This window comes from Crocodylus siamensis, chromosome 4, assembly GCF_052110815.1.
Source record: "Crocodylus siamensis isolate JL-2025a chromosome 4, ASM5211081v1, whole genome shotgun sequence".
NCBI classification, from domain to species: Eukaryota; Metazoa; Chordata; order Crocodylia; family Crocodylidae; genus Crocodylus; species Crocodylus siamensis.
The window spans coordinates 246,922,651-246,949,122 of NC_143398.1; the positions used below are offsets into that span (position 1 = coordinate 246,922,651).

At 60.8% G+C, this 26,472-nt stretch overlaps 1 protein-coding gene across 3 annotated transcripts; it reads left to right on the forward strand.

Moving 5' to 3' along the window:
* Window positions 1–678: 678 nt before the first annotated feature.
* TTLL4 (tubulin tyrosine ligase like 4) lies at window positions 679–26,412 on the forward strand. Of its 3 annotated transcripts, XM_090046161.1 has the most exons (19): window positions 679–797; window positions 5,591–6,947; window positions 7,136–7,224; window positions 8,645–8,708; window positions 10,196–10,320; window positions 10,853–10,963; window positions 11,641–11,717; window positions 12,750–12,944; window positions 13,147–13,229; window positions 14,111–14,239; window positions 14,459–14,581; window positions 15,433–15,531; window positions 17,003–17,137; window positions 17,498–17,635; window positions 18,709–18,811; window positions 20,558–20,768; window positions 24,701–24,768; window positions 24,884–24,966; window positions 25,066–26,412. In XM_090046161.1, exons 2-19 carry the CDS (start codon window positions 5,662–5,664, stop codon window positions 25,211–25,213), a joined length of 3,267 nt encoding a protein of 1,088 aa, XP_089902287.1. In that variant the 5' UTR covers window positions 679–797; window positions 5,591–5,661; the 3' UTR covers window positions 25,214–26,412. The 3 variants fall into 3 exon arrangements, with proteins under 3 accessions (XP_089902287.1, XP_089902288.1, XP_089902289.1); XM_090046162.1 differs by lacking the exon at window positions 20,558–20,768; XM_090046163.1 differs by lacking the exons at window positions 20,558–20,768; window positions 24,701–24,768; window positions 24,884–24,966; window positions 25,066–26,412 and having other exon boundaries at window positions 18,625–18,759.
* The last annotated feature ends 60 nt before the right edge of the window (window positions 26,413–26,472 follow it).

Genomic DNA, 26,472 nt, shown 5'->3' on the forward strand with positions numbered 1-26,472 from the left:
CCGTTGTCCCGAAGAGCTCAAGAACATCGTCAGGAAACAGGATTGTGGATCAGCAACGGAGCAAGGGCACAGACAGATGTGACCACAGGCAGATGCAGGTGCATCGGCACCAGCCATCGCCAGAGACACAACGCCCAGTTTCCTCCTGTTCAAAGGAGGCTGTACTAATACCCCAGGGGCCCGGCACTGGAGTAATTCCTGTAGGACCACAGGAAAAACACACAGAGCTCTGGCAGGGTTGCCCACTGGCTGCATTATATATCGAAGTTTTAAAAAAACCCAATCGGGGCTCGTAGGACAGGTGATGTCTTTTTTTAAACCAACACGATTTTTGCAACAACAAATAATTACAAGCTTTGGGCGCATACACCCTTCATCTGGCAACTGAAGCGGGTTTTTTTATAGCAAAAATCGTGGTGGTTTAATAGAAGATATCATCCATACTAGGGGCCCTGATCGCTTGCCCCACGCTTGTAACTCGCGCACCGCCCCCAGCAGCAGCGCCGCCCCGCGCCCGAGCCCTGCCACGCGGGGCAACGCCTGCGGGCACGCGGCCGCTGGCGCGTGGGGCATGCCGGGAGGCGCAGTCCTGGCCGGGCGCGGGGCCTGGCGGGCAATGTAGTCCGGGCGGGAGGGTGCGCGGGGCCTGACGGGAGATGTAGTCCCATGCGGCAGAGACGCGGGGCACGCCGGGAGCGCGCGGGGCACGCCGGGAGTGGCCTCGCCCTGGGTCTCTATGGGAACGCGGCCGTTCGGTGCCGGCGCGCGGGAGTTTCCGGGCTTCGCGTTTTCCCGCGGTGAGTGTGCCCTGTCCCCCATCCCCCCCCCCCCCCGGCCCGGGACGGGACGGGGTAAAGTGGCGGGTGGGGGCACATCTGGGGCGCGGTGTCTAGATGTGGGTCCGTGGGGGTTGGTGGGGAGAGGCCGAGGGAGGTGGGCCGGTCGAGCCTGCAGATGGGAAGACTGAGGGGGACTGAACAGCGGCCGCCAGCTCCCTGCAGGGGATGCAGAGAGGAGGGGCTCCACCCGACACCCCTGCAGACTGGGACAGCGTGAAGGGACCTTGGGGTCGCATCCTGTCCGGGCTCCGTGGAGCCAGGTCGTCGATGCCTCCTGGGATGGATCTGGTGCCCCCGGCCTGCCCCAGTCCGTCGGGCGGCAGTTCCTGGCGTTGGTGGTGTTCCCAGGGGTCCCGGGCTCCGGTGCCACGGCCCCTGCCTGCGCCTGTCCCGACTCGTCATGCGCACAGGGTCGCGGTCCCCTCCAGCGCAAGGAAGCTCTCAGCTGCAGGGGCGCCTGGCCCAGCCCTTGCTCCAGGGCCAGTTTAGTGGCTCCTGGGTGGTGTCACCGCCCCGCGACGGTGTCCGTGAGCCGTCTGGACTTGGCTTCATCGGGTGGATGCCGTAGCCATGGCCCGTGCTGTGGGGTTTGCACATGCGTGTGGGATTGCCCTTTGAATGGGGTCAGGCTCAGGCCTAACCCCATTCAAAGGGCAATCCCACACGCATGTCGGGCTGTCCCAGTGTCTGACTAATCCCCGCAGGCTCGTTAAATCCTTGCTTCTGCTGTGCCGGGAGCTCCCAAGGATGCCTAGGCCTGCCCGGGAGTCTCTCTGAAGGGCTGAAGGTCCCTGTCACGCACATGGGTGCTCGGGGGCAGCAGGGAAGTGCTTGCTGAGGTTGTCAGTGCTTCCCCCCGCTCCGACACAGCCAGGAATGGGGCCACAGGACCGGGGTTCATGCTTTGCAAAGGGGATTGGAGTCGTTTCCATCTGCTCATGGGCTCTGTGTCAGCAGCACCCTGGAGCCCGCATCTCCACTGCCCCAGCGTGGTCCGTCCGTCCAGGGGGCTATGGAGCTCCCCAGCGGAGCCTGGGCCTGATCTCCACCTGCTTCAGTCGTGATTCTTATTGTGGAGCATCTCCTGCCTCCCCCCTGCAGCAGCGTGTGCATGTCTTGATCTGCAGTCCCCCATCCCCAGACAGAGGCCTGTGATGGGAGCGTTGGAGCGTGGGATATGACACTGTCCTGTGACCCCCCCGACAGTCACAGGCAGCAGCTGGGCAGAGGGACAGGGGCTTTCCCCCTCTCTCTACTCACAGGAAGCTGTTCCAGCCATGGGGGCTCAGCTGTGGTGGAGGTGCCCGCTACACTTCAGAAGGGCTTGGATTGGGCAGAGGACTGTTTGCCGTGAGTTGTCCAAGGAGGCTCCTAGCTGCCATTGCCACGTTGCCCTCATGTTGGTTGCCACCTGTGTTGTTGTTGCTGTTGTCCTTGTGTCGGGTGTTACTAGTGTGTCGTCAGCCCTGAGGTCTCGGGAACCGCGGTGTCGACAGCCAAAACTGGGAGATCCCAACCCCCGCCTTGTCTTAAAGAGTGACCACAGGCTCTGTTCATGGCAAAGATTCAGCCTGGTGTCTCATCTACAAGCGCAGGATTGACACGGTTTGGCCTAATAAGCATGTCAGACCAGGAGGTACGGCGCTCGTACCTGTGACGAGGCAGTCAACATGGCACCACATTAGCTCCCCTAGGCTGCCACGCAGCTCCCGTGCTTGCCAACCCACCTGTTCTGTAGCGGTCAAATGGATTACACCCGAGTATCTTGAATATCTTTAACTGTCCTGTGCTACGGGTTTGTTTCGCATCCTGATCCAGCCTGGTCACTCTGCCACTGGCCTGTCCGTCTCGTGGTGAGACCGTATGTCTGGCGCCATCCTGGCCATGTTTGCACAGTGCAGCTTGTTCTTACGTGCGTTGGGTTTGCTGCTCTGTCCAAAGCTTTGTGCAAACAGCGCACATGGATTGGTGTTCTGGCAAGGCCTATATGAGAATATCCTGTGTCCAGCCCTTCACTGGATGCCCTGTGCCTCCACAATGACGGTCCCGGTTGCGGGTCTGTGGCTGCTGTCCCAGTGCTGCTCTGTCCTGCAAGCGTGGCAAGGCCAGAGAAAATGGGAGTCACTGCAGATGCTGTAACAAGTGCCCAGGAGGTGCAGGGCAGTGAAGTTAAAGTCAGGACTCACTCTGGAAGAAGCCAGGCAGGGGAGCTAGGACCAGCCCACACAGGAAGCAAGGCAGTGACCCCTCCAGGACAGCTGCTCTCCTCAGTGTCGGTCAATCAATCAGTCTGCGTCTCAGTTCCTGTTCTCTGACCCCCTTGGCACACCAGCTTCAAGAGTGGGACATGGACCCATGGCTGAAAGCTGCAGCCAGGCAGGTTTAAGTTTGGATCTTAGGAAATGCTTCTTTGCTGCCCAAGCAGGGCAGCCACATGGGAGATGCCAGCGCCGGGGGGACTTTGCAGCACAGGAGGGTCCAGGGAGAGGCTGGATAGGTGCTGGGTGGGAGGATCAAGGCGCACTGATGCATGCAACCCTCCCTGACAGCAGCAAGATGTTGGTGGCCTTGGCCGCCCTGCTTTCCCAGGGGCAGGGGTGATGCCCAGGGCTGTCGGGGGCAACTGTGTCATGCAGCTCTGAATTCACATGCAGGGTTTGTCTGGGCAGGTTTGGATGGGGCTGATCCTGGCTTCGGGCTGGATGTGACCCTGCAGCTCCCTGCTGGCCCCACAGCTTGAGAATTTAGCATCCTTCCTCCATCCCCTTTGTTGCATGCCCCAGCTATGGACATTGCAACCACCTGCCCCAGCATGTCACCGTGCCCCAGGACACTGTTGCTTGGGACCAGCCATGCAGTAGCTGCCTCACTTCTCTCCCCTGGGAGGCGAGTGACATTTTACATTGCGCTTCCTTTGGTTCTTCAGCCCCAGTCTCCTGGATCAGTGTCCCTGTAGCACTGTCAGTACCCCTCATTGCTGGGCTGTCTCCCCACATTTCAGGGCCCGAGCCAGCACCTTAGACCTCATCAGAGTGGGTGGGTGGAGGTCTTCCAGGAGCTTACGGAGAATGTGCGCTAATTATCCCTGGGTTTGAAAGCCCCTTTTCCTGGCTGGGAGCTGCCTCAACAGCCCAGACAGAACTCCTGTCTCCCTCGCGTTCACCTTGATCCAAGTGGAGCTGGCCTGGTCCGTCCTCTCTGGCTGCAGTGTGTGCGTAAACCCGCTTGCCAGGGACACCTGAGCCAGGGAGCCGTGTCCGTTTGTCCCGTGCTAATTGGTTTGGCTGTCACAACAGCACAGATCTGCCTCTGGGTGTGAGCGGGGGTCACCAGCCCTGTTGGCCTCCTGCTGTGGCTGGCTCGGGTTCCCTCAGCTGCATGCTGGCTGCAGTGCAGCCTGATAGGACTCCATGTTCCCGGGACCTCAATGTCCCTGCTACAAGGCTCAGCAGGAAGCGAACTCCTGTCTGTCTTCTTGTCCATGTGCCCCATGGCAGTAGGGGGCATGGCATCTGCCATCCTCCATCAGCCATGCCCATGGGGGTGTGGCAATGCTGCATTGTCCAGCGTGACCCGCTGGGCCTGGCTCCTCGAGCAGGTGTGTGGAAGAGGCTGGCTTCATGCCCGCTGTGTTGCAGGTGTGTTGCAGTTCCTGCCCCCATAGCAGGGCCACTTTAGCAGGGGTGGGCAGTCCTGGCCAGGCCCTGCGGGTCCTGCTGGGCTTGGCAGAGAGCTCTTTCCAGACATGGGCATACAGTGCCTTGCTGAGAGCTCCTACAGGCTGGCAGTTCCTGTGGGCTTGTGCTGGGGACTCATTCAACTTGTGGGCACCTGGTGCCATGGCCATTCAGGGCGGTGGGAGCTGCTCTCTGCTGCATGTCCCTGGTGAGGCTTGGCACCTGGTTAGGGGTGTCCCATTGAGTCAGCATGAGCAGGTGTTGGCCTGCGTTGTCCCTTTGGTGCTGGCAGCTTCTTGCTGTCTGTGTGTGTGTGGCTCCCCTGACCCTTCCTTGGCAGTGTTCTCTTCCCAGCAGGGGCCACAGCCGCTGGGCACAGGGCTCTTCTCATGGGTAGCATAGCTGGTCACTCTGAGGCTAGCAGAGTCCGTGCCTCTTCCACTTGCTGGGCACTGCAGCGGGGTGGGGAATGGACACACCCAGTGATGGGGTTTTTGGTTTGCAGGGACGCCCAGCCATGGGCCCAGCCTCATGGACACACAGTGTCTATGGCACGTGGCATGCACCAGGGGCTATAGGTAGCATCAGAGCCATGTTGTAGTTGCAGCGGCCCAGGGAGCACGCCAGAGGCAGGAACTTCTGTGGGGCTGCATCTCTCATGGGCCCGGCTTCCTGGGCAGCAGAGACCTAAACAACCCTCCAAGTGTGGGGCCTCTCAGGCTCTGGGCAGGCTCAGGGTTGGAGGGCAGAAACGAGTTGGGCACCAGGGCTGAGACAGGAGGGCTGTTTTGGAGGTTGGCTCAATCCCTGCTTGGCCCCTACCTGGCTACCTCCACCCAGCAGGGACCTGCCCCTGGGATGCAGCAAGCACCTTCCTGGGATGTTCATCACGTCTGTTCCTGTCTCTATGACCGCCTCCTTCCTCCCGGCTGGCTCCATGCTGGGGGCGTGGGTCTGCCCTCCAAAGGAAGGAAAGCAGAGGCAAGGGTTTCTAGCAGATCGGGCCCTGTCCCCTGTCCTGCTCCAGCTGGGCATGCTCTAACCTGGCGTCTCTGCTCTGTGTCCTTCCTGCAGGCTGCCGGACTTGCTGAGGATGCCGCAGTGAGGGGCTGCCCACCCACCTGCCCGCCCTGCTATGGCCACCCATGGCCTCGGCTGGGCCGCAGCACTATAGCTGTAGTGCTGGGCTCACGCTCAGCACCCCGCAGCCAGCCTGCAAGAGCCAGGCCTGGCCCCTGGCCCCACAGCACATCAAGCCCATCTGGAGGCTGGAGAGGAAGCATGTGAGGGCTCCACCGGTCCCCAGCCTGCTCCACCCGGGGCCCCCCAGCTTCCCGCCCCTGCCTGTGCCATGCCCTGGTGACGCTGCCCACTCTGGCCTGCCCCTGCCCTTCCCCAGCTCCCCAGGGAGCACACTGCTGTACCGCCGATCCTACGCCCGGCAGAGACCCTACCAGCGGCTTGAGTCCATCTGTCTACGCTCGAGCACTTTCAAACGCCGGTCGGTCCCCCTCCCTCCCCAGGGCCCCCCAGCCAGCAATTTCACCCAGGGCCCTGGCATGCTGTCAGCCGCCCCAGAGCTGGCCCCGCTGCCGCGGGCGCCTAAAGACCATTCCCCTTCGCCTAAAGACTCCCCCCTGGGCTTGGGGCAGCCAGCTCCCAGTCCCTACAGACCCGTGCTGAACAACAATGCCTTCCTGCGGCCAAGCAGTGCCCAAGTGCCTTCGCCCCCGTCCCCTCAGAGAAAGAGAGGGAAGAGTTCCCTGAGGCAGCTTGCCACGTCCTGGGCCTGCACTGGGGGCACCGGTGATGGCTCCATTGCAGGCCTGGAGAACAGACCCATGAAAGGGCCCCAGCCAGCTGTCCTGGCCCGCCTGCCCCCCACCCTTGAGGGCCTGACCCCATGGTGCCTGGAAGATGCGGAGAGTCGGCTGCGGAGCCTGCAGACCAGGGAGCGTGAGATCCGGCTGACAGAGGCTGTAAGGCAGCTGAGGGGCAAGGTGAGCACCTGCGAAGACTACGGCCGGCACCTCGACTCTGTCTGTCCAGCCGCCAGTGGCCTCCGCTGCAATGTACTCCCTGCGGCCGGGCACTGGAGACCGCACCTCCTCACCCAGCTGAGCCCCCAGGTCACCCTGGCTCCCCAGAGCTCTGAGCCAAGGCATTGCAGCCTCCCCGGGGGCCAGAGCCCTCCCAGTGCCAGTGCCTGCACGAAGCGCATCAGCATTCAGCTCCTCGCCCCCAGCACTGAAGCGCCCACCCCCCTGCCCTGTCGTGGGCTGGACCTCCTGTCGCTGAGCAATGGGGACACAGCTAGGCCCATGCACCTCACCGCTGTCTCCAGAGTCGCTGCCCAGATTGCCACTGTCCAGCTAGATGAGGACAAGTGCAAGGCCATGGGCATGCCGAGGGTATCCCCACAGCTCCCAGAGTAAGTGTTGGGGGAAGGGGCTTATCTGCCTTTCCCCGCAGGATGGGGGCTGGGAACTTGGCCACCCTTGGGGGTGTCAATCTCTGCTCCATGTTCCCCCTTTCGGGCAGGTCTGGATGCGGGTGGCAAGGGGAAGCGGGACCCACGGGAAACCATGGTCCTCTCTCACCTCCCACTCTGTGTTCCAGCGCTTCCCCCAGTGAGCCTGAGGACGAGGCAGAAGAGGAGCTTCCCGATGGGCTGGATGATGAGAGCCAGGATGGGGAGGAGGAGGACGGTGAGATGGTGGGGCAGGTGCAGAGGGGGACACTGAAATGGCAGCACCATCGCAGCACCCACAGAATTATGTGCACAAATTCACAGAGTGGTCAGGCTGGCCAGGCCCCTGCTCTGGGCAGGACCAGGCCAGCGTGTGTCCCTCCTGCTCTGGAAAATTCCTGAGGATCGTAGAGTCCTACAGCCATGAGGCCAGCAGGGAGTTCTGGGGTCACATCCAGTCTTGAGGCAGAAGCAGACAAACCCCATGTGCGACCTCGGAGCCGCATGACACTGTCGCCCCCAACACAACCCCGGGCATTGCCCCTACCCCTGCCATCAGGAAGGCGGGGGCTGCAGCCGCCAATGTCCTGCTGCTGCCAGGGGGCTTGGTGGGTGCTGGAGAGAGCCTAGTCCCAGGACATGCTCCCATTGCAGAGGGAGGGGAAACCCTTCAGGCTGACCATGGAGTGAATCCCTGCCTGACACCCCCACCAATGCAGTGGGGTGAGGAAGAACCTCCAGCCTGGATCCTATGGGGCTGAGTCCCAGCAGGAGCATTGGCAAAGCTCAGGCACAGCCCCAGCCTGGGCTGCAGCCAGGACCCAGAATCCCTGGAAGGGCTTCAGCCCTTGACGGGAGGGGTGGGGAGTCAGCCAGTACAGCCCAGCAGCCTAGGACACCCCCCTTCCCCCGCCTTCCAGCAGAGTAGGCATTGCTGTGCCTTGATCCTCCCTGCCTGGCACCCGTCCAGCCTCTCCTTGGACCCTCCCATGCTGCAGAGTACCCCAGCCCTGGTGTCTCCCCACAAACTCCCTGCTTGGGCAGTGAAGAAGCATTTCCTGAGACCTGATGGATGGAGATTCCCCTCGTGTTAGAGAGAGGGGACTCTTCCTAATCTCTGCTCTCCATCTCCCCTGCTACAATCTCAGTCCCTCATTCCATGTACTATACCCTATGGCCACAGAGAAGTCTGTCCCCATCCCCCATGCACCTTCCATCAGAGAGCTGCAGTCTGGGGTCACCTCCATGCAGCTGGCCTGGCTTGTGAGCAGGCACACAGACATGCTCCCATCCCTGCATGTGTGAGACAAGTGAGATGATAGCACCTGGCCAGGATTTGGCTGGGGACTGCGAACAGTGCTGGGCTCCAGAAGGGAGCAGAGGGTTGCCTGGACTGGCTTGGGCAGGACTGGTGGTTTGGAAGAGGAGACCAGGCTGCACAAAGACATGTTGAAGTCCCTGGGCCCGGGGGTGCCCGAGCACCTGTGGACTTTCAGGTATCACATGAGGGTCTCATGGAGCCCTAGGGACATGTTCCAGGTGGCTGGTCCTGGGCAGTGGGGAGGGAGCGAGGGCACCGCCTTTCTTCCTGCTCTCCCAGGCCCCCTGGGAGGCAGCAGCTGGAGCCTGGAAGCCTAATGCTGTCTTGTCTCCAACAGGCGAGTCAGACAGCTCCTCTGTCATGGGCCTGTCACCCAGCGGGTCAGTGGCGCTCATATCCAGGTAAGTTGCTAGGCAGGTGACATCCTTCAGGCAACGGGGCCCCTCTGGGACCTGTAATCTTTGGGCTGCAGCCAGCTGCACCCAGCACTCGGACCAAGCTCTGTTGTCCCAGGCACCGAGGCAGCCTGGGCCTGAATGGCCTGTCAGGTCTCCAGCTCCGAAGGCAGGGGCCGGTGCTGGCCTCCATGCTTGGGGTCATGGGTGCACATTGGCTGCAGCTCTGGTCAGCCAGACTCTAGCACCCTCGTGGGGACACTCAGAGCTGCCCCATGATGCTCCCCTGAGGACAGGGACACACGGAGCATGTGCTGGGCGAGTACATGGGCTTTATCCCTCAGCAAGCATTTGGCAGGCGCATCCCCAGCCTGGCGCTAGGAGCTCTGTCCCAGGACACTGTGGAGAGCAAGAGGGACCCATGGGCCCCCTTCCAGCTAGCCAGGTGGTGTGATAGGGCCTGTGGGCCTGGGAGGAGGAGGAGCTGGCAGGGGGTCAGCTGAGTGCTGCCCTGGGGTAATTGCATCGTGTGTCTACACTTTAATGGGCTTTTTGTCCCTGGCTGCTGTGAGCCTAGGGTGGGCAGCCATGGAAGGGGCTCTCTGTGAGGGGGTCCTGGGGGGTAGTGCTGCCCCTGGTGGGGCATGAGAGGTGTGTAGTTGCAGGTGTTTGTATGTGCAGATGCAGGTGTGTTTGTGCATGAGTGTCTGGCATGTACATGTGTATGTGCAAGTGTGGGTTTGAGCATGTATGTGTGTGGGATGTGGGTGTATATGTGCAGGTGTAGCTGTAAGCATAAGCCTGTGTGTACATGTGAGTACATGTGGGTGTGAGTGTGTGCAAACATGGATGTGTATATGTGGGTATGGGTATGTACATGTGCAGGCAGGTGTATAAATTCATATGCACGTGCTGGTGTATATGTTTATTGTGGGGTGTAGGTGTAAGCGTGTGTGTACACCTGGGGGTGAGTGTGTGTACATGCAGATGTGGGTGCGTATGTATGTATGTACAGGCATGTATGTAAGGGCGTGTACATGCCTGGCCATATACACTTGTGCAGGTGTGTAATGTGCATGTGTGGGTTGCGGGTGTACTTGTGGATGCATATGCGTACATGCAGGTACGTTGCTGGATACATGCAGGTGTGAGTGTGTACATGTGCGTGTGCAGCCCTGTAGCGCCCTTGACCCTGGGGCTGGCTGTGCCCACACAGTAGGAGCAGCTGCCAGGGGGATGAAGCGCTCTGCACTGGCGCCCCGGAGCAGCCATAGCACCTCGTTGCCATCAGCTAAATGTCCTTGGGGGCCAGCCTGGCTGTCTCTGACCTTGGGGCCCTGCCACGCCCCTACACCCATGAGCGCAGCCCATGGGTGATGTGCGCAACCCCCACACCTGCTCACTCCTTGCAGAGCTGTGGGGCTCCCTGGCTTGGGGCCGTGGCAGGCAGGTGTCAGGCAAGCAGCTCTCGTGCCCCATTGCCCTCCCCACAGGAGCTGCCAGGAGGGCCTGGCACAACGGGTGGAGGTCCAGGAGCGGGTGCTCAGACCAGCCCTCTTGGGCAGCCTCTTCCCCAACGTGCCCCCAACCATCTACTTCGGGACCTGCGACGAGAGAGGTAAAGAAGGAGGGCAGCTGGAATCTGGGCTCTGAGGGCTCCTCTCCCCCTTGTCCTCATCCCTCCCAGGCAGTCAGGGCCCCTCCGTCCCCTGAAAGGAGCCAACTAAAGTCATCATCTGCCCTTTTCAGTGCTGGGACGCCTGCCCTGGGCTCAGGTGAGGCCATGCAACAGCCCCAGCCTCTCAGGGCATTGGTTGCTCACGGGAGAGACGGGGCAAAGAAGCATTTTCCCCCCACCTGCCTACTTCCCTGGTGGGGGATCAGGCTGGCACTATGGGAGGACAGGAGATGCTGGGCGCTGGCTGTATGGAGGCAGAGGCAACTGGTGTCCACTCACGTCTGCTGCCCTTTGTGTCCCCTGCTCTCGTAACCCTGTGTGGTGGGATCCTAGAGACAGGCTTTCCTGGTGCTCAGACTGGGTTACCACTCAGCCGGCAGGCTCCCCCGCCCCAAGCTGTCTTAGGGTTACCAGGGCCCAGTCAGGCTCACCGTCTCCCTCACACCCTCTGCCACCTCCTTTCCCCTGCCAGTGGAGAAGCTGCCCTGGGAACAGCGGCGCCTGCTGCGGTGGAAGATGAGTTCAGTCACCCCCAATGTCGTGAAACAGACAGTTGCCCGCTCACACTTCAGAGTCAGCAGAAGTGAGTCTGCCTGAGCCGCGGCGCCCTGCTGGGTTCCCATCACCCTGCCCTAGCCCCTGTAGAGCTTGAGCCAGGTTCTTGCTGCCCCGGGACAAAGGGGCTGGTGGCCAGCAGCCCCCGAGCAGGTTGGGCCAAGCATGGAGCAGCTGGACCCAGGGGGCTGTCCCCAGAGGCTGCTGCACCATTCACAACAGCTTGAACTATCCCAAAAGGAAGGCTCCAGGCCCGGACTGCCTGAGCCAGCGTCTTTACAGGTATCTGTACCTGTAGCACCACCCCTCCAGCACAGCTGGAGCTGGGTCGTGTGAGTGTGCAGGGAGCTGGGAGGACCAGGGGAGCCCTCATGCCTGCTTTGGGAGGGTGATTCTCAGCTCAACTCCAGGGCTGGGGGGAGCCATAGTTTTGAACTCCCCCATCCCAGCCTGGACAGGACACTTGAGGCACCCTTGGGTGAAATGGGCGGTAATGGCTGGTGCCTAGGTCATGCTGGGCACTCTTGGGGAGGCTGCCGCAGTTGCCTTGGCAGCATCTGCTGTGCTGCAAGGTTCACATAGCACTGGGGCCCAGCGCCCACTTGGGCCATCTGGGGATGGGAGCTGGAGGGGGCTGCGGAGCCATGTGCTCTGGGCTCTGAGCTGGTGAGGGCTGGGGCACCCACACCCCCTCATTCCCTTCAGGGAACAGCGACTGGCTGGGCTGCTGGGGCCACCACATGAAGTCTCCAGCCTTCCGCATCATCAAGGAGCACCAGAAGGTAAGGAGAGCTTAGGGGGTGCCCATGGTGGGAGGCAGCAGGGCTGGTGCCTAGGGGTGGTCACATGCTGCTCTGTAGCACTGGGAAACCCCATGGAACTTGTGGCTTGGCCCGTGTGGGCTCTTTCTGCAGCTCTGGCACCCCCGGGCCTCCACCAGGGCTGCAGGGTGGTGAGAGGGGCCACAAGGAACCTGGGAGCTTGTTTCAGCATGAGCTGCCCCCTCACCCTCGATGGTGACACTTTCAAACCTGCTTTACACTCAGGTCTGAGCCTGGTTAGCAGAGGTGATGGCTTCCCTCACCACTGCCATCTCCCCACCCCCGTCTGTCCAGTCTCCCCATGCACTGGGTCCTGCTCTGGGCCTGGGTAGAGTGCAGAGCTTGGCTGCCAGGCAAACCGCTTGGCTTGGCTGTGACTAGGCATGTGGGGCACTGCACTTCCCCCAGAGGCTCTGGGTGCTGGCTGCAGCCCAGGCTGGGGCTGTGCCAGTGGTCCTGCTGGGACTCGGTCCCGGCTACAGGCTCTTGCCCCCCACTCACACTGCCTGGAGGGAGAGGGGAGGCAGGCAAGGATTTATCCCCTACTCAGTCTGGCCCAGGTGGTGGGGTTCCCTTCTGTTTGCAGCAGGGGCACGGCCTGGGCCTGGGCTCTCCAGCACCCACCAACGCCCTGGCAGCAGCAGGATGTTGGCAGCCACGGCCCCCCTGCTTTCCCAGGGGTGGGGATGATGCCCAGGGCTGTCAGGGGCAATGGTGTCATGCAGCTCCAAGGTTGCACATGGGGTTTGTCTGTGCGGGGGTTGGACTGGGTGGATCCTGCCTCGGGCTGGACATGACCCCGCAGCTCCCTGCCAGGCTCACAGCCTGGGACTCTACGATTGACAATGGACCCTGCCCCAGGCATACATAGCCCTGCCAGTACAGTGCTCTGGCCATACAGGCAAACTGGCCTCTCCGCGGTGGTGGCCTGTCCCTGCCTGGGACTAGGAGGCTGGGGGGTGGCTGCCTCAGCTCACTCGATCCTTCTTCCAGATCAACCACTTTCCCGGCTCATTCCAAATCGGGCGCAAGGACCGGCTGTGGCGGAACCTGGCCAAGATGCAGACGCGCTGCGGCAAGCGGGACTTCAACTTCTTCCCCCAGTCCTTCATCCTGCCTCAGGATATCCGGGGGCTGCGCCAGGCCTGGGAGGAGGGTGGCAACCGCCAGAAGTGGATCGTGAAGCCGGTGCGCTGGGGGGTGGGTTCAATGAGGAGCACAGGGCAGCTGGTGGGGCTCAGGGCTTAAGAGTGGGACACGCAGCCTGGGCCTGGGCATTTGTGGGGGCTGGCTCTGGGGCGTTTGGAGGGGATAGTTGGAGCATCGGACCTGGTGCCAAGGCACTGGTAGGGAACCTAATCCCCTCTCCTGTGTGTGACCCCTTCTCCAGCCGGCATCGGCAAGAGGCATCGGCATCCAGGTCGTCCACAAGTGGAGCCAGCTGCCCAAGCGCCGGCCGCTGCTGGTGCAGAGGTGACTGGGCGTGGGGATGTGGGCAGGCAGGCAGGCCTCTGTTCCCATCTCCCCTGCAGGAAAGGTTGCCTCTCAAAGGGTGCGCAGGAGCAAGGGTCCTGCCCAGGGAAATAACCCAGTTCTAAAAACCCTTTTGTGCCCCATGTCAGAACAGAGATGCCAAGTGCCTTATAATAGGAGTGGGTTGGCGATAAGGCAGTAGCTTATTGATAGGCAAGTGAGTAGAGTAGGTGCCCCCAGCAATGCCCAAGGGGGGCACTGGGATGGAGCTGGGAGACCCCAGCTCCCTTCCTGCAACAGGGAAGGCAGAGCCAATGTCCTGCTGCTGCCAGGGGGGTTGGTGGGCACTGGAGAGAGCCCAGGCCCTGGCCATGCCTCTGCTGCAGAGGGAGGGGAAACCACACCGGCCAAGCTGAGCAGGGGGCAAATCCCTGCCTGCCCCCACAAAGGCAGTGTAATCAGGGGACAAGAGCCTGTAGCCAGGACCCTGCATGGCTGAGTCCCAGCAGGAGCACTGAAACAGCTGGGCACAGCCCCAGACTGGGCTGCACCCAGCGCCTGGATCCCTGGGAAGGGGCAGTGACCTGGGCTAGGACAGGTCTGTCTCGGGTCACAGGAACCTTCCTCTGGGCTATGTGCTGAGGCTGGACGAGGCATCTCCAAGCCTCCTTGTGTTATCCCCCAGCCAAGAACCCATGGTGCCCTGGGCCAGACTGCCTAGGAGGGTGAGGGGTTTCTATCCCTGGAAGCTTAGGAGTGTTGGTTGGGCCAGGCTGGTTTGGACCAGAGCTGTGGACGGGGGGGGCCTGGGTGCAACTCAGGAGCCTGGACCATCACAGCCATGCCCCTCCCCACCCTCATGCCCCCCTCGTTGCCTGCAGGTACCTGCATAAGCCCTACCTCATTGGAGGCAGCAAATTCGACTTGCGCATCTATGTCTACGTCACGTGTTATGACCCGCTCCGCATTTACCTCTTCAGGGATGGGCTTGTGCGCTTTGCCAGCTGCAAGTATGTCTTGGGGGGCAGCTCAGGTGGGGCACAGACAAGCCGTGCTGCTATCTGGGCATGGTAGGGGGCTGATGTTGTTGGGGAGCACCAGTTCTCTCTGTAGCAGAGTAGTCTGGTGCTCCCAGGGCAGGGGTTAAGACAGAGCCCCCTCCCTGGCACTGTCTGGGCACCCCATTACCCACGTGCTGATCCCTGTCTATCCTCCTACTCCCGGCTCAGGTACTCGTCCTCTATGAAGAGCCTTGGCAACAAGTTCATGCACCTGACCAACTACAGCGTGAACAAGAAGAACACAGAGTACAAGGCCAATGCTGACGAGACCGCCTGCCAGGGCCACAAGTGGTAAGGCCAGGGCTAGCTCCTCTCTATCGTTTGCAGGTGGGGAGGCCTCCACCACCACAGAGCTCCAAGCACTTTCCAGAAGCTGCCCAGTGTTGTCCCATGTCAGGCAAGGAAACTGAGGCATGGGCAGGGCCAGTGGCAGAGCTAAGGATGGTGTTTGCCAGAGAGCTCCTCCCTTGCCAAGCTGCCCTCTGCTCTGGCAACCTCAGATGCTGGGATGCGCCAGATGCAGCTGCCGGTGACCCGAGTGTTGGTGTCCCCGTTGTTGCTTCCAGGAGCTGGGCCAGGTCTCACCGTGCTCAGTGCTGTCCTTACCAAGAATGATTCTGCCCAGAGTTACCCCCAGCTGCCCACAGGTGCAGGGTGGTGATGGGGGCCAGGACATGCCTGGGTCATGGTCACATCTGGGCCAGGCAGGCTGCAGGTCCCCCCTCTGCGGCTCCGTGGGACCTGCAGGGTATGGAGCAGCTGACACTGCTGCCCATGCTGGGGATTGCGTGTAGGGAGGCCCTGCCCTTCCCTGCCCCCTTCCTGCTGTAATGCCCGTGTTACACAGTGCTGTCTGATCCTTCTGGTTCCTGTGCAGGACCTGGGAACAGTGGTGACCTGTCCCATGCAATCCTGACTGGTTGTATGGGAGGTTCACTATCCCAGGGGGTTGGGGGTGCAGAGCTATCTATCCCAGCTCACCCTGGCTGCTGCAGCACTGGCTGTCTGTAGTAGAGAAGACTGGCCACAGAGGAGCACGCTCTCTGACTCTGCCCACTGTGGCTCCCTGCCCCTCCCTGCATGTGCTGTGGGGGGGACAGGGCCACTTGGTGCTGTGACCTCCCGGCATCCGGCTCCCCCAGGGCACTGAAAGCACTTTGGAGCTACCTGAGCCAGAAGGGGGTGAACAGCGAGGCCATCTGGGAGAAGATCAAGGACATTGTCATCAAGACCATCATCGCGTGAGTCTCAGGGGTCCCCCCGCCAGCTTCCTTAGTATTGCCACAGCCCTGAGCTGTCGTGTTCCCTGGTCATGTAGTTACAGCAGCTGCTGGGCTTAGCCATCACCTGCAGCCTGGGTGGAATCGGTGTCCAGTGAGCTGGGGTGGGATGGACAGATGTGTGCCCCTAACTCAGGGTAACTCTGCCAGGTGTGGCTCTCCTCTGGGCAGAGCTGGGGACAGAATGCTCCCAGCATGGGTCACAGCAGCGTGGGGGGCTGGCATCTGCAGCCAGCCTAGTGTCTTGACCCCTGCCCCCAGCCAACCTGTGATAGCTGCCACTTGCATGAGCTTCTGCTGCATTACATATGACTGTTATCAGAGCTGGGGTGGGGGGCAGTTACCCCAGGGCAGAAGGGTCTGGGGCCATCTGTCTGTCTCCTGGGACTTGGGTCCAAGGTGGGGGCTGCCCTAGGCACCTCGTGTTCATATGCTCTGCCCAAGCTCCTTTCTGCACCCCTCCCCTCCCCGGCCTATCCAGCACTGGCTGTGCCTGATGTTTGGGCCACAGGGATCTAGGTGCAGCCCCAGAGGGACTGGGAACTTTGTCTCCTTCCTGTGGTGATGGCTGTGAGGTGCCCAGGCCTCCGCTCGGGCACCCTCTGAACCTGGCTGTGCATCTGCCCTCACCTAGGCCTCAGGACCATGATCTCAGGCTGGAGCATGCCCTGTGGGGCTAGGGCAGGGATGGCAGGTCTCCAGTGCTGTGGAGCCTGTTCTCAAAGGCCAGTTTCCCCTGTCAAAGGCCCCCACAGATCCCACCAAGGCTTGGCTAGGGCAGGTCACTTGGGACCTGAGTTCGGGTTCACAGAGCCCCAGAGTCACAGGGCCAGCAGGGAGCTGCAGGGTCACATCCAGCTTGAGGCAGGATCAGCCCCAGACAAACCCTGTGTGCGACCTCAGAGCTGCACGACAGTCACCCCTGACACAGCCACAGGGATCGCCCCTGCACCTGGGATACATGGGGGCTGTGGCCATCAATGTCCTGGGGGTTGGTGGGCGCTGGAGAGATCCCAGGTCCAGGCTGTGCCCCAGCTGCAGAAGGAGGGGAAACCCCCCCAGGCCAGGCCATGCTGAGCAGGGGGCAAATCCCTGCCTGCCCCGCAGCCAAGGCAGGCTGAGGCTGAGGGTGGGGGAATGGCAAGAGCCTCTAGCCAGGACCCTGCGGGGCTTAGTCTTGGCACCAGCATTGGTACAACCTGGGCCCAGCATCCAGCATCTCTTGGGGGAGGTGGGGCTTAAAACCTACCTGATGCATGGAGCAGAGACCAGGGGGCCACAACTAGCAAAGATTTGTTCAGCAAGGGTCTGTGCTGCTATGCCCAGGACTGGCCTGTTGGGAGAGTTCTGGGATACTCTGCATGAGGCATGGTGTGGCGTGGCTAGCTGCTGCCCAGCTCCCCAAGCCAGCATGCCTCCCCTTGGCTGGCAGGTCGGAGCCCTACGTGACGAGCCTGGTGAAGATGTACGTGCGGCGCCCGTACTGCTGCCACGAGCTCTTCGGCTTTGATGTCATGTTGGATGAGAACCTCAAACCCTGGATCCTGGAAGTCAACATTTCCCCAAGGTGGGCACCCGGGGGACCCTCGGCCCTACTGCCCGGCATGTCAGTTTGGGCCCCTTCCTCTCTCTCCCTTGCCAAAGCGGGGCACAAAGGCTCCCTGCCCTTTCTCTATTTCAGCATCTCTGCACGTTCCCCCGGCTGAGCTGGTCAACAGCCGGGCACTCAGCTGTGCTCTTGGCAGGGCAGGGTGGGTGTACTGGATCTGGGGCCTGCATGGGAGCTGCCCAGCAGTGCAGGAGGGGACACTTGCCCTCATAGAGTTCCTCGACTATCACTCCCACAGCCCTTGCAGGTGCGGAGAGGGCCCAGGCACCTCTGGGATCTCCAGCCACAGCAGACTCATTTCTTCCCTGCTCCCCACAGCCTCCATTCCAACTCGCCGCTGGACATGAGCATCAAGGGCCAGATGGTCCGTGACCTGCTGAACCTGGCTGGCTTTGTCCTGCCACCCGCCGATGACGTGGCCTCAGGCACCACCAGTGGCAGGAGCTCTGCCACCAGGTGAGTCGGGGACTGGACCTAGCCCAATCCTCCTCCTGCAGCTGGTCCCTGCCTTCAGCTCCCAGCTACACTGTGAACAGGGCAGAGATCCTTAGCTTGGGTGTGGACCCTCGCCCCTTCCCACAGGCCCCTGAGGTCTCTTGGGTTAGAGTTATGGGAGAAGCTTAAGGCTCTGACTGCCCGTGGCTGTGCAGGGGTCTCTGACCTGGCCATTGTGCCTTGCCCAGTGTCTAGTCAGTTCCCTCCTTGCCCAGTCTCACACCACCTCCACATGGCTCAAGAGAGCAGAGGGGGGCTCTGTGTTCTCATGGCTGCCAGCAGTGTTTGGAGTAGGTGTCAGGCAGCACCCATGGCCTTCACGGGGCCTGTGCAGTGCCCAGAAGAATGGCCACTTCCCAGGTCAGACCCTAGGTCCATCCTGCTTTGGCTCCAGTGTCACATGGCATTAGAGAGCCCATGAATCAGTCTGGAGCAGCTTGGCTCCTCTCGACTGCTAGCCCTGCCCCACCGCAGGATGACACCAGTCCTGTCTGCTGCCACTGCCCCAAACAGAGGCCGGAGCAGCCTCTCTGCCTGCCCTGAGGCCATCTGCCCTGAGGCACTTTGTGCCTGACCTGGCCTTGGAGAAGCACCAGCCCCTTAATGGGATCCAGAACAACCATCCTGCATCCAGGGACGGGCCTGAGTCAGGCTGGGCCCTGTCCAGGGCAGAGCTGGGCAGCCGGTTGGAGATGGACACGATTCCATGCGTTCCCTGGTGCTTGGGCAGGGCTGGCTCAGTGAGTCCAGGACAGTATGGGGGAAGGAGGGACATGTTGCAGCCGGGCCTGTGACAAACCCATGGCTACAGCCAAGAGCCAGTGTGGGGGGGGCCTGGATCTGTGCTGCCAGACAGAGGCCCTGGGATCCCGGCAGATGAGCAAGGGAGTGTCACCGGGGATCCAGCTTGTGGTTTCATGTGGGCTGCGGTGGTTCTGTCTTGGCTGCAGCCACCTCCTCCCCGGAGCCTGCGGAGGCCCTGGGCCGGGAGGCTGCCAACAGGCAGAGCCGTAACCACGCCATCCTCCACACAGCCTGAGCAGCACAGTGAGGGAGAAGCCCCGGCCGGCCCCAGAGCAGCTGGTGGCTGAGAAGATGAAGAGGGCATATTACCTGACACAGAAGGCGCCCAACCAGGTACGAGGTGTGTGTGTGTGTGCGCGTGTGTGTGTGCGCGCGTGTGTGTGTGTGCGCGTGTGTGTGTGCGCGTGTGTGTGTGCGCGTGTGTGTGTGCGTGTGTGTGTGTGTGTGTGCGTGCGTGTGTGTGTGTGTGTCCCACCCTTGCAGGCCCCTGCGCCCCCCTGGCTGCAGCTCTGAGGCCTCAGCCCTGCCATGGCCCTCCTTCTGGATCTCCTCAACAAGCAGGCAACACCTCTGTGTCTCAGTTTCCATATCCTACAGGTCGCTTGTGGCTCAGGGAGCTCTGCTGAGAGCCACAAAGTGAGAATTGGGGTGGAAGGGACCTCTGGAGGTCATGTCTAGTCCAACCCCCTGCCTGGGGCGGGATCAGCCCTATGAGGTGCTGGGTGCACCTAGACCATCTCCATCCCCATCTGGAACCCTCCAGGGCTGAACAGCCCCCCTCTTCCTTGATGTCACCCCTGCAGTCTCCCTGCTCAGGCAGTGAAGAAGTCTCTCCCAAGAAGTATCTCTACTGTTGCAATGTAGATTATTGCACGGTTCGGTGGGTAGAAAATTGGCTTATGGGATGCACCCACAGAGTGGTGGTGGACGGGTCAGTTTCTACCTGGAGAAACGTAGGCAATGGAGTCCCCCCAAGGCTCTGTCTTGGGACCAGTACTATTCAATATCTTCATTAGTGACTTGGACAAGGGAGTAGAAAGCACCAAGTTTGCTGATGACACCAAACTATGTGGGGAGGTACATAAACTGGAGAGCATGGAGCAAATCCAGGCTGATTTGGACAGGCTGGGGAAATGGGCCGCACAGAATAGGATGCAGGTTAACAAGGATAAGTGTCATGTGTTGCACCTGGGGAGGAACAGTCATCAACACTCCTATAGCCTGGGAGGGATCATACTGAGTAGCAGGACTATGGAAAGGGATCTCGGAGTTGTAGTCGACTTCAAAACGAACGTGAGGAGGTAACAAGTAAAGCTAATTGCACCCTTTCTTGGAGAAGTAGTTGCATCACAAACAGGTCCAGGGAGGTGATCCTGCACCTCTGTATGACACTGGTCAGGCTGCAGCTGGAGTACTGCGTCCAGTTTTGGGTACCACACTTCAGGAGGGTTGTGGATGTCCTGGAGAGGGTTCAGAGGAGGGCCACTCATCTGGTTAAAGGCCTACAGAAAAAACCCTATGTGGACCGATTGGGAGACCTGAACCTCTTCAGCCTCCACAAGAGGATGCTGAGAGTTGATCTCATAGCTGCCTACTAACTCATCGGGGGGGCCAGCAAGAAATAGGGGATATGATTACCCCCATCGGGGTCGCTAGAAATAATGGCCACAAACTGGAAGAGAGCAAATTCAGACTGGACATCAGGAAAAAATTATTTACAGTGAGGGTTGCCAAGATATGGATTACTCTTCCAAGGAAGGTGGTGCTGTCCCCTTCCTTGGAGGTGTTTAAAAGGAGATTGAACAGACACCTGGCTGGGGTCATCTGACCCCAGCACTCATTCCTGCCCAGGCAGGGGGTCGGACTCGATGATCTAATAGGTCCCTTCCAACCCTACTTCTATGAAACTATGAGATCCAATCTAAACACACTGGGCTGCAAACCCCAGCCCTGGGTCCGCATCCTGCTCTCGGCAGCAGTGGGGAGGGCTGGGGTGCAGGACTGAGCCAAGAGCTGGCCCCAGGGGCTGTGGCCCCCTTTGCCATCCTCTGGACCCACACCTGCTGCTTCCGGGTACAGGACTTCTACACCTCAGTGCTGGATGTGCTGACGCCAGATGACGTGCGGGTGCTGGTGGAGACGGAGGACGAGCTCTCGCGGCGCGGGCAGTTTGAGCGGGTCTTCCCCGGGCCTGGTGCCTCCCGCTACCTGCGCTTCTTCGAGCAGCCACGCTACTTCAACATCCTCACGGCACAGTGGGAGCTTCGTTACCACCTGTGCAAGGGCAAAGGCAAGTCCCCTCCGCACCCCCTGGGTTCTTTACAGTTCCTTCCCCCCAGTGCCCTTGGATGTCCAGGGAAGGGCTGGCCCAGTGTGGGCCTTGAGGCGGGTCTGGCTCCCAGCAGGCTCTGTCCTAGAGGGCTGCATTTGGACATTAACCCCTCCAGGACTCTGCCATCACCCCCCAGGTCCTTGGCACAGTGAGTTGTAGGGAAGTCAGGCTGGAAGGGACCACAGGAGTCCCTTCTGGGCCAGCCCCCTGCACAAGGCAGGAGCACCCACATCCACACCACCCCAGACACGCATCTGTCCAACTTGGTCTGGTTTCCAAGCATGGAGGTTCCATCCACACCCCTCTCAGTCCAGTTGCTCTTGGACTCCTGCCTCAGTTTCCCCTGCCGCAGCCTGAGGCTCTTGTTCATAGTTTCTAGGGTCGGAAGGGACCTGAGCAGATCATCTAGTCCGACCCCCTGCCCTGGCAGGAAAGAAAGAGTACTGGGGTCAAACGACCCCAGCAAGATGTTCATCTAACCTCCTCTTAAACACCCCCAGGGTAGGAGCCTGCACCACTTCTCTTGGAAGCTGGTTCCAGACCCTAGCTGCCCTGACCGTGAAGTCGCGCCTCCTGATATCTAACCTAAACCTACCCTCTGCCAGCTTGTGACCGTTATTCCTGGTCACTCCTGGCGGTGCTCAGGGGAACAATGACTCCCCCAATGCCTGCTGATCCCCCCTGACTAGTTTATAACAGGCCACTAGATCCCCCCTCAGCCTTCTCTTTTGGAGGCTGAACAGGTTCAGGTCCCGCAGCCTGTCCTCATAGGGCCTGCCCTGCTGTCCCCTGATCATACGAGTGGCCTCCTCTGGACCCTCTCTATGCTGTCGATATCCCTCCTGAAGTGTGGCGCCCAGAACTGGACGCAGTACTCCAGCTGTGGCCTGACCAGTACCGCATGGAGGGGGAGGATCACCTCCTTGGACTTGCTCGAGATGCATCTGTGGATGCAGGACAAGGTGCTGTTTGGTCTGGTTCCTCGCCCTGTCCCCTGCAGGCCAGAGGCCTTTCTAACTGCCTCTCCACACTGCCAGCCCATGTTCATCTTGGAGTCAGTGATGACCCCCAGATCCCTTTCCGCCTCCGTGCTGACAAGAGGGGAGTTCCCCAACCTGTAGGTATGGTGCCGGTTGTTCCTCCCCAGGTGCATCACCTTGCACTTGTCTGTGTTGAAACCCATCCTATTCTCGTCTGCCCACCCTTGTAACCTGACTAGGTCTGATTGTAGCCTGTTGCATCCTTCCAGTGTGCCCACATCCCCCCACATCTTAGTGTCATCAGCAAATTTGAACAGGGTGCTTTTTACACCCTCGTCCAAATCGCTGATGAAGATTTTGAACAGTGCGGGCCCGAGGACCGAGCCCTGGGGGACCCCACTGCCCACGTCCTTCCAGGTTGAGAAGGACCCATCCACTACCACCCTCTGGGCGCGGCCCTCCAGCTAGTTGGCGACCCATTTGACTGTGTGGGTGTCTACACCACAGCCCCCCAGTTTCTTAATGAGAACTGGGTGAGAGACAGTGTCGAATGCCTTCTGGAAGTCCAGGAAGACTACGTCCACTGCTACCCCTGCGTCTAATGATCTGGTGATCTGATCGTAAAAGGCCACCAGGTTGGTCTGACAGGACCTGCCACTGATGAACCCGTGTTGGTTGCCCCTAAGCGTGCAGTCCCCTGCTGGCCCCTCCTGGATGTGTGCCAGCATAATTTTCTCGAACAGCTTGCCTAGGATCAAGGTGAGACTAACCGGCCTATAGTTTCCTGGGTCCTCCTTCCTGCCTTTTTTGAAGATGGGGACCACGTTGGCCCTCTTCCAGTCCTCCGGTACCTCACCAGAGCACCACGAGTGCTCGTAAAGTTGTGCCAGGGGACTTGCAATGACCTCGGCCAGTTCCTTTAGAACTCTAGGGTGGAGATCATCCGGGCCGGCTGACTTGAATACATCCAAACCCTCCAGAAGCTCCCTAACTAAATCCTCGCTAACCCGTGGCCCAGATGTGCCTCCTCCGGGGCCCGAGGGGGGCCCAGCAGGGAGGTGGCTGTCCTGGTCCCTACTTAGGAAGATGGAGGCAAAGAAATCATTAAACATGTTAGCTTTGCCGTCTGGTGTGACGACCAAGTTTCCCATCACGTCCTGCAAGGGCCCCACGTTACCCGCGACCTTCTTTTTACCCCCTACGTATTTAAAAAAGGACTTCGTATTGTCCTTAATCTGGGAAGCTAGCCCCAGTTCCATCTCTGCCTTGGCCTTCCTGACTGCCCCCCTACATCCCTGAGCAACTACAGAATAGTCCCCCCCGGTGATGACCCCTTCTTTCCATTGGGTGTGCGCCTTCTTTTTAGCAAGGAGACATTCCCGGATGCTTTTGGTGAGCCACGGAGGCTTGTGTGCTCTCCTGCTCCCTTTGATCCTCGTTGGGATTACCTTCCTTTGGGCTTGGAGGATCGTCTCCTTGAGGAGCGACCACCCTCCTTGGACGCCTGGCTCTCCTCCCCTCCAGGATCTCAGTCCTTCCCCAAGTATTCTCCTTAGTTCATTGAAGTCCTCCCTCCTAAAATCTAGGGCTGCTGCCTTACTGCAGGCCTTTGCCACCTTGCGCTGGATGGTGAATTCCAGCAGGCAATGATCGCTGTCGCCCAGGTAGTCGAGCACCCGCAGCCCCCTCACCAGGTCATCACCCGTGGCCAGCACCAGGTCCAACAAGGCGTCCCCCCGGTGGGGCTGTGCACCTCCTGGGTTAGATGAAGGTCCTGCAATTGGGCTAGGGACCGACGTGAGCGGTCAGCCCTGGCTGACTGCTCTTCCCAGCAGATGTCTGGGAAGTTCAGGTCCCCCATGACTACCACATCCTTAGCCTTCACCACCTCTGTGAGCTGACCCAAGAATTCCTGGTCAAGCTCTTCTCCCTGGTTGGGAGGTCTGTAGTAGGCCCCCACTGTTAAGTCCCTTTCCCCTCGACTGCCTTGTACTCTAACCCAAAGCACTTCAGAGTGCCCCTCCCTTGACTCCTTGCTAATTAACGAGGATGTGTATCCCTCCTTAATATAGAGTGCCACACCCCCACCTCTCTTCCCCATCCTGTCCCTCCTGTACAGCCTATAGCCCTGGATATTCACTGCCCAGTCATGCATTTCGTCCCACCACGTTTCCATGATCCTCACTATGTCCGGGCTGGTGTCAGCCAGCAGGAGGGTGAGTTCCTCCTGCTTGTTGCCCATACTACGAGCGTTTGTTTAGAGGCATTTGAGGCCTCCTATGGGTGTGTGTACTGACCCCCTAGTCCCAGCGTTACCTTGGCCCCTCTCTCTTACCTGTTTATTCGCTTCGCTCGTTGGTTTTGGCTGGGCCATAGTTGTGGGTACTGTTTGGTCTGGTTCCTTGCCCTGTCCCCTGCAGGCCAGAGAAAAGGCCATCTCCATCCTCTCTATTGGCCCTTTGGGGATCTGAAGCCTGGGAACAAGTCCTCAGACTAGTCAGAGGGGATCAGCAGGCATTGGGGGAGTCCCTGTTCCCCCAAGCACCGCCAGGAGTGACCAGGAATAACGGTCACAAGCTGGCAGAGGGGAGATTCAGACTAGACATCAGGAGGCGCGACTTCACGGTCAGGGCGGCTAGGATCTGGAACTAACTTCCAAGAGAAGTGGTGCTGGCTCCTACCCTGGGGGGCTTTAAGACAAGGCTAGACAGTCACCTTGCTGGGGTCGTTTGACCCCAGTTCTCTTTCCTGCCATGGCAGGGGGTCGGACTCGATGATCTGCTCAGGTCCCTTCTGACCCTAGAAACTATGAAACCCGTCCAGGCTGAGCTGAGCAAACCCATCCTCTGTGTGTGGCACTTGCCCCAGGGCCCAGCTGCCCCCCTCCTCACCCAGTGGCTTTCCTTCCAGGCTTGGAGCTGCTGCGAAGCTGGTGCCGCCAGGGCTTCTATGCGGGGGTGGCGACGGATGCACCGCTGGTGAGAGACCGCCCGTGCCCTCCTCTCCCACCACAGGCCCTGGGGCTCTGGTCCTGGGACCCCAACTGTGGCCTCAGCACCTCATGATGCCCCTGCCCCTTTCTTCCCCCTGCAGTGGTCTCTGCCCAGGTCCCATCTCCTCCAGAAAAGTGACCCCCACCTCAATGGCTTCAGCAAGCTGGACCCCAGCCGCATCAGGTATGTGATGGCTGCAGGGCATGGGCCCTTGCCCAGAGGAGGGGGCTGGCATGTGTTCTCAGTCACTCACCCACCCCATTCCCTTCCCCTCCCCTGCAGCAAGACCCTCCCAGCACAGGAGCCCCAGGATGCCACCCAGGTGCCAGAGTCCAGCCCTGGACCCCAGAGCTCATCCCTGCTGCCCTGCGGTGGCGGAGCCAGCAAGAAGCCTGGAGCCCCTGTGGCCGAGCCCACCCTGGTCATGTGACTGAGCCACCAACACCCCCTTTGCCCCTACCCCAAGCTGAAAGTTTTGTGTGGCTGGGGGGGGAACCCTGAACCTACCTCACCGGAAGCTGCAGGTGCCAGCACAGGAGCCCTGGAACCTGCCCCGCTGCCCGTGTGCCACAGGGTGCGGGAGCCAGGCCGCTGGGCACTGGGATGTTTCAATAATGATCTCTGGAAGGCGAGGTCGGGGCTTGGCGCCGTTCTTTGGGCAGGGGGGAGGCGCTGGGGGTAGAGCTACAGCCCCTGTGCCATGGGGGCTGGGTCCAGTTTCCCCCACCCCGCAGCTCTGCCACCCGCAGGAAGGTCCGTCTTGCCCAGGGATGTGGAGCGATGGCCGCCAAGGGGACTTGGGCACTGGCACTGCTGCCCTCCCTGCCCCCAGACTCTGACCCTGCTCCCTTCTCCCCCTCCCAGGCACCAACCCTTGCCTGCCTGCACCGACGAGGGCAGAGGCGGTGCCTCCACATCGCTCTGCCCCCAAAGGAGCCAGGCTGCTGCACGGTGCCCTCGGTGGAGGGCAGGAGCTGGCGCTGTTCCAGGCAAGGGGGTCCCCCTCCCACCTGCTCTGTCTGGGCTAGAGACTGGGCCCTGAGGCTTGGCTGGGCCAGGGCAGCCAGCAGCCTTGGACTTGCGTGTCTGCTTGTGGCGTGCAAGTGCCCAGAGCCCCGGGCCCTGCCCCGAGTCTGCCCAGTTCCCCCCAGCAGGGGAAGGCAGTGCCCTCCTCCCTCTGCGTGCCCCAGTCCGGCATTCCTGAGTGACCGAAAATAGCCGCAGGCGGCAGTGAAAGCGGAGAGCCCCGTTTGGGTGTCCAGGGCCCAGCTGTGTGTGTGTCACCCCCACCCCGGCCATGGGGCTGGCACCTGGCTCAGCTTTGTGGCTTGGACCCTACAGGCGCCTGTCCTGTTCTTCCCCCACCCCCTGCCTGGCACCTGCTGCCCTCTCTGTGCCTTGCCCTCTGCCCCCTCCCCCTGCCATGTGCCTGCCAAAAGGGAGACCCAGTGCCAAGCCCTGCCCCCTGGAGCCCTCTGGCAAGACCAGGGGCTGCCCCTGGGGATGTGCGTGGCCCCTACCCCCTAGTTCCTGGTGCCAGGGTGTCCCCCAGGCTGGGGGTGGGGTCTGGCTTTGTATGGGGTGACGCCGGTCCCAGTGGGTTTTCTAATAAAGTCTGTGAGTGCTGAGGGCTGGGCCTCGCTGATCTCTGCTCGTCGCCCCCCACCCCCAGCCCTGCCACTGCTGGAG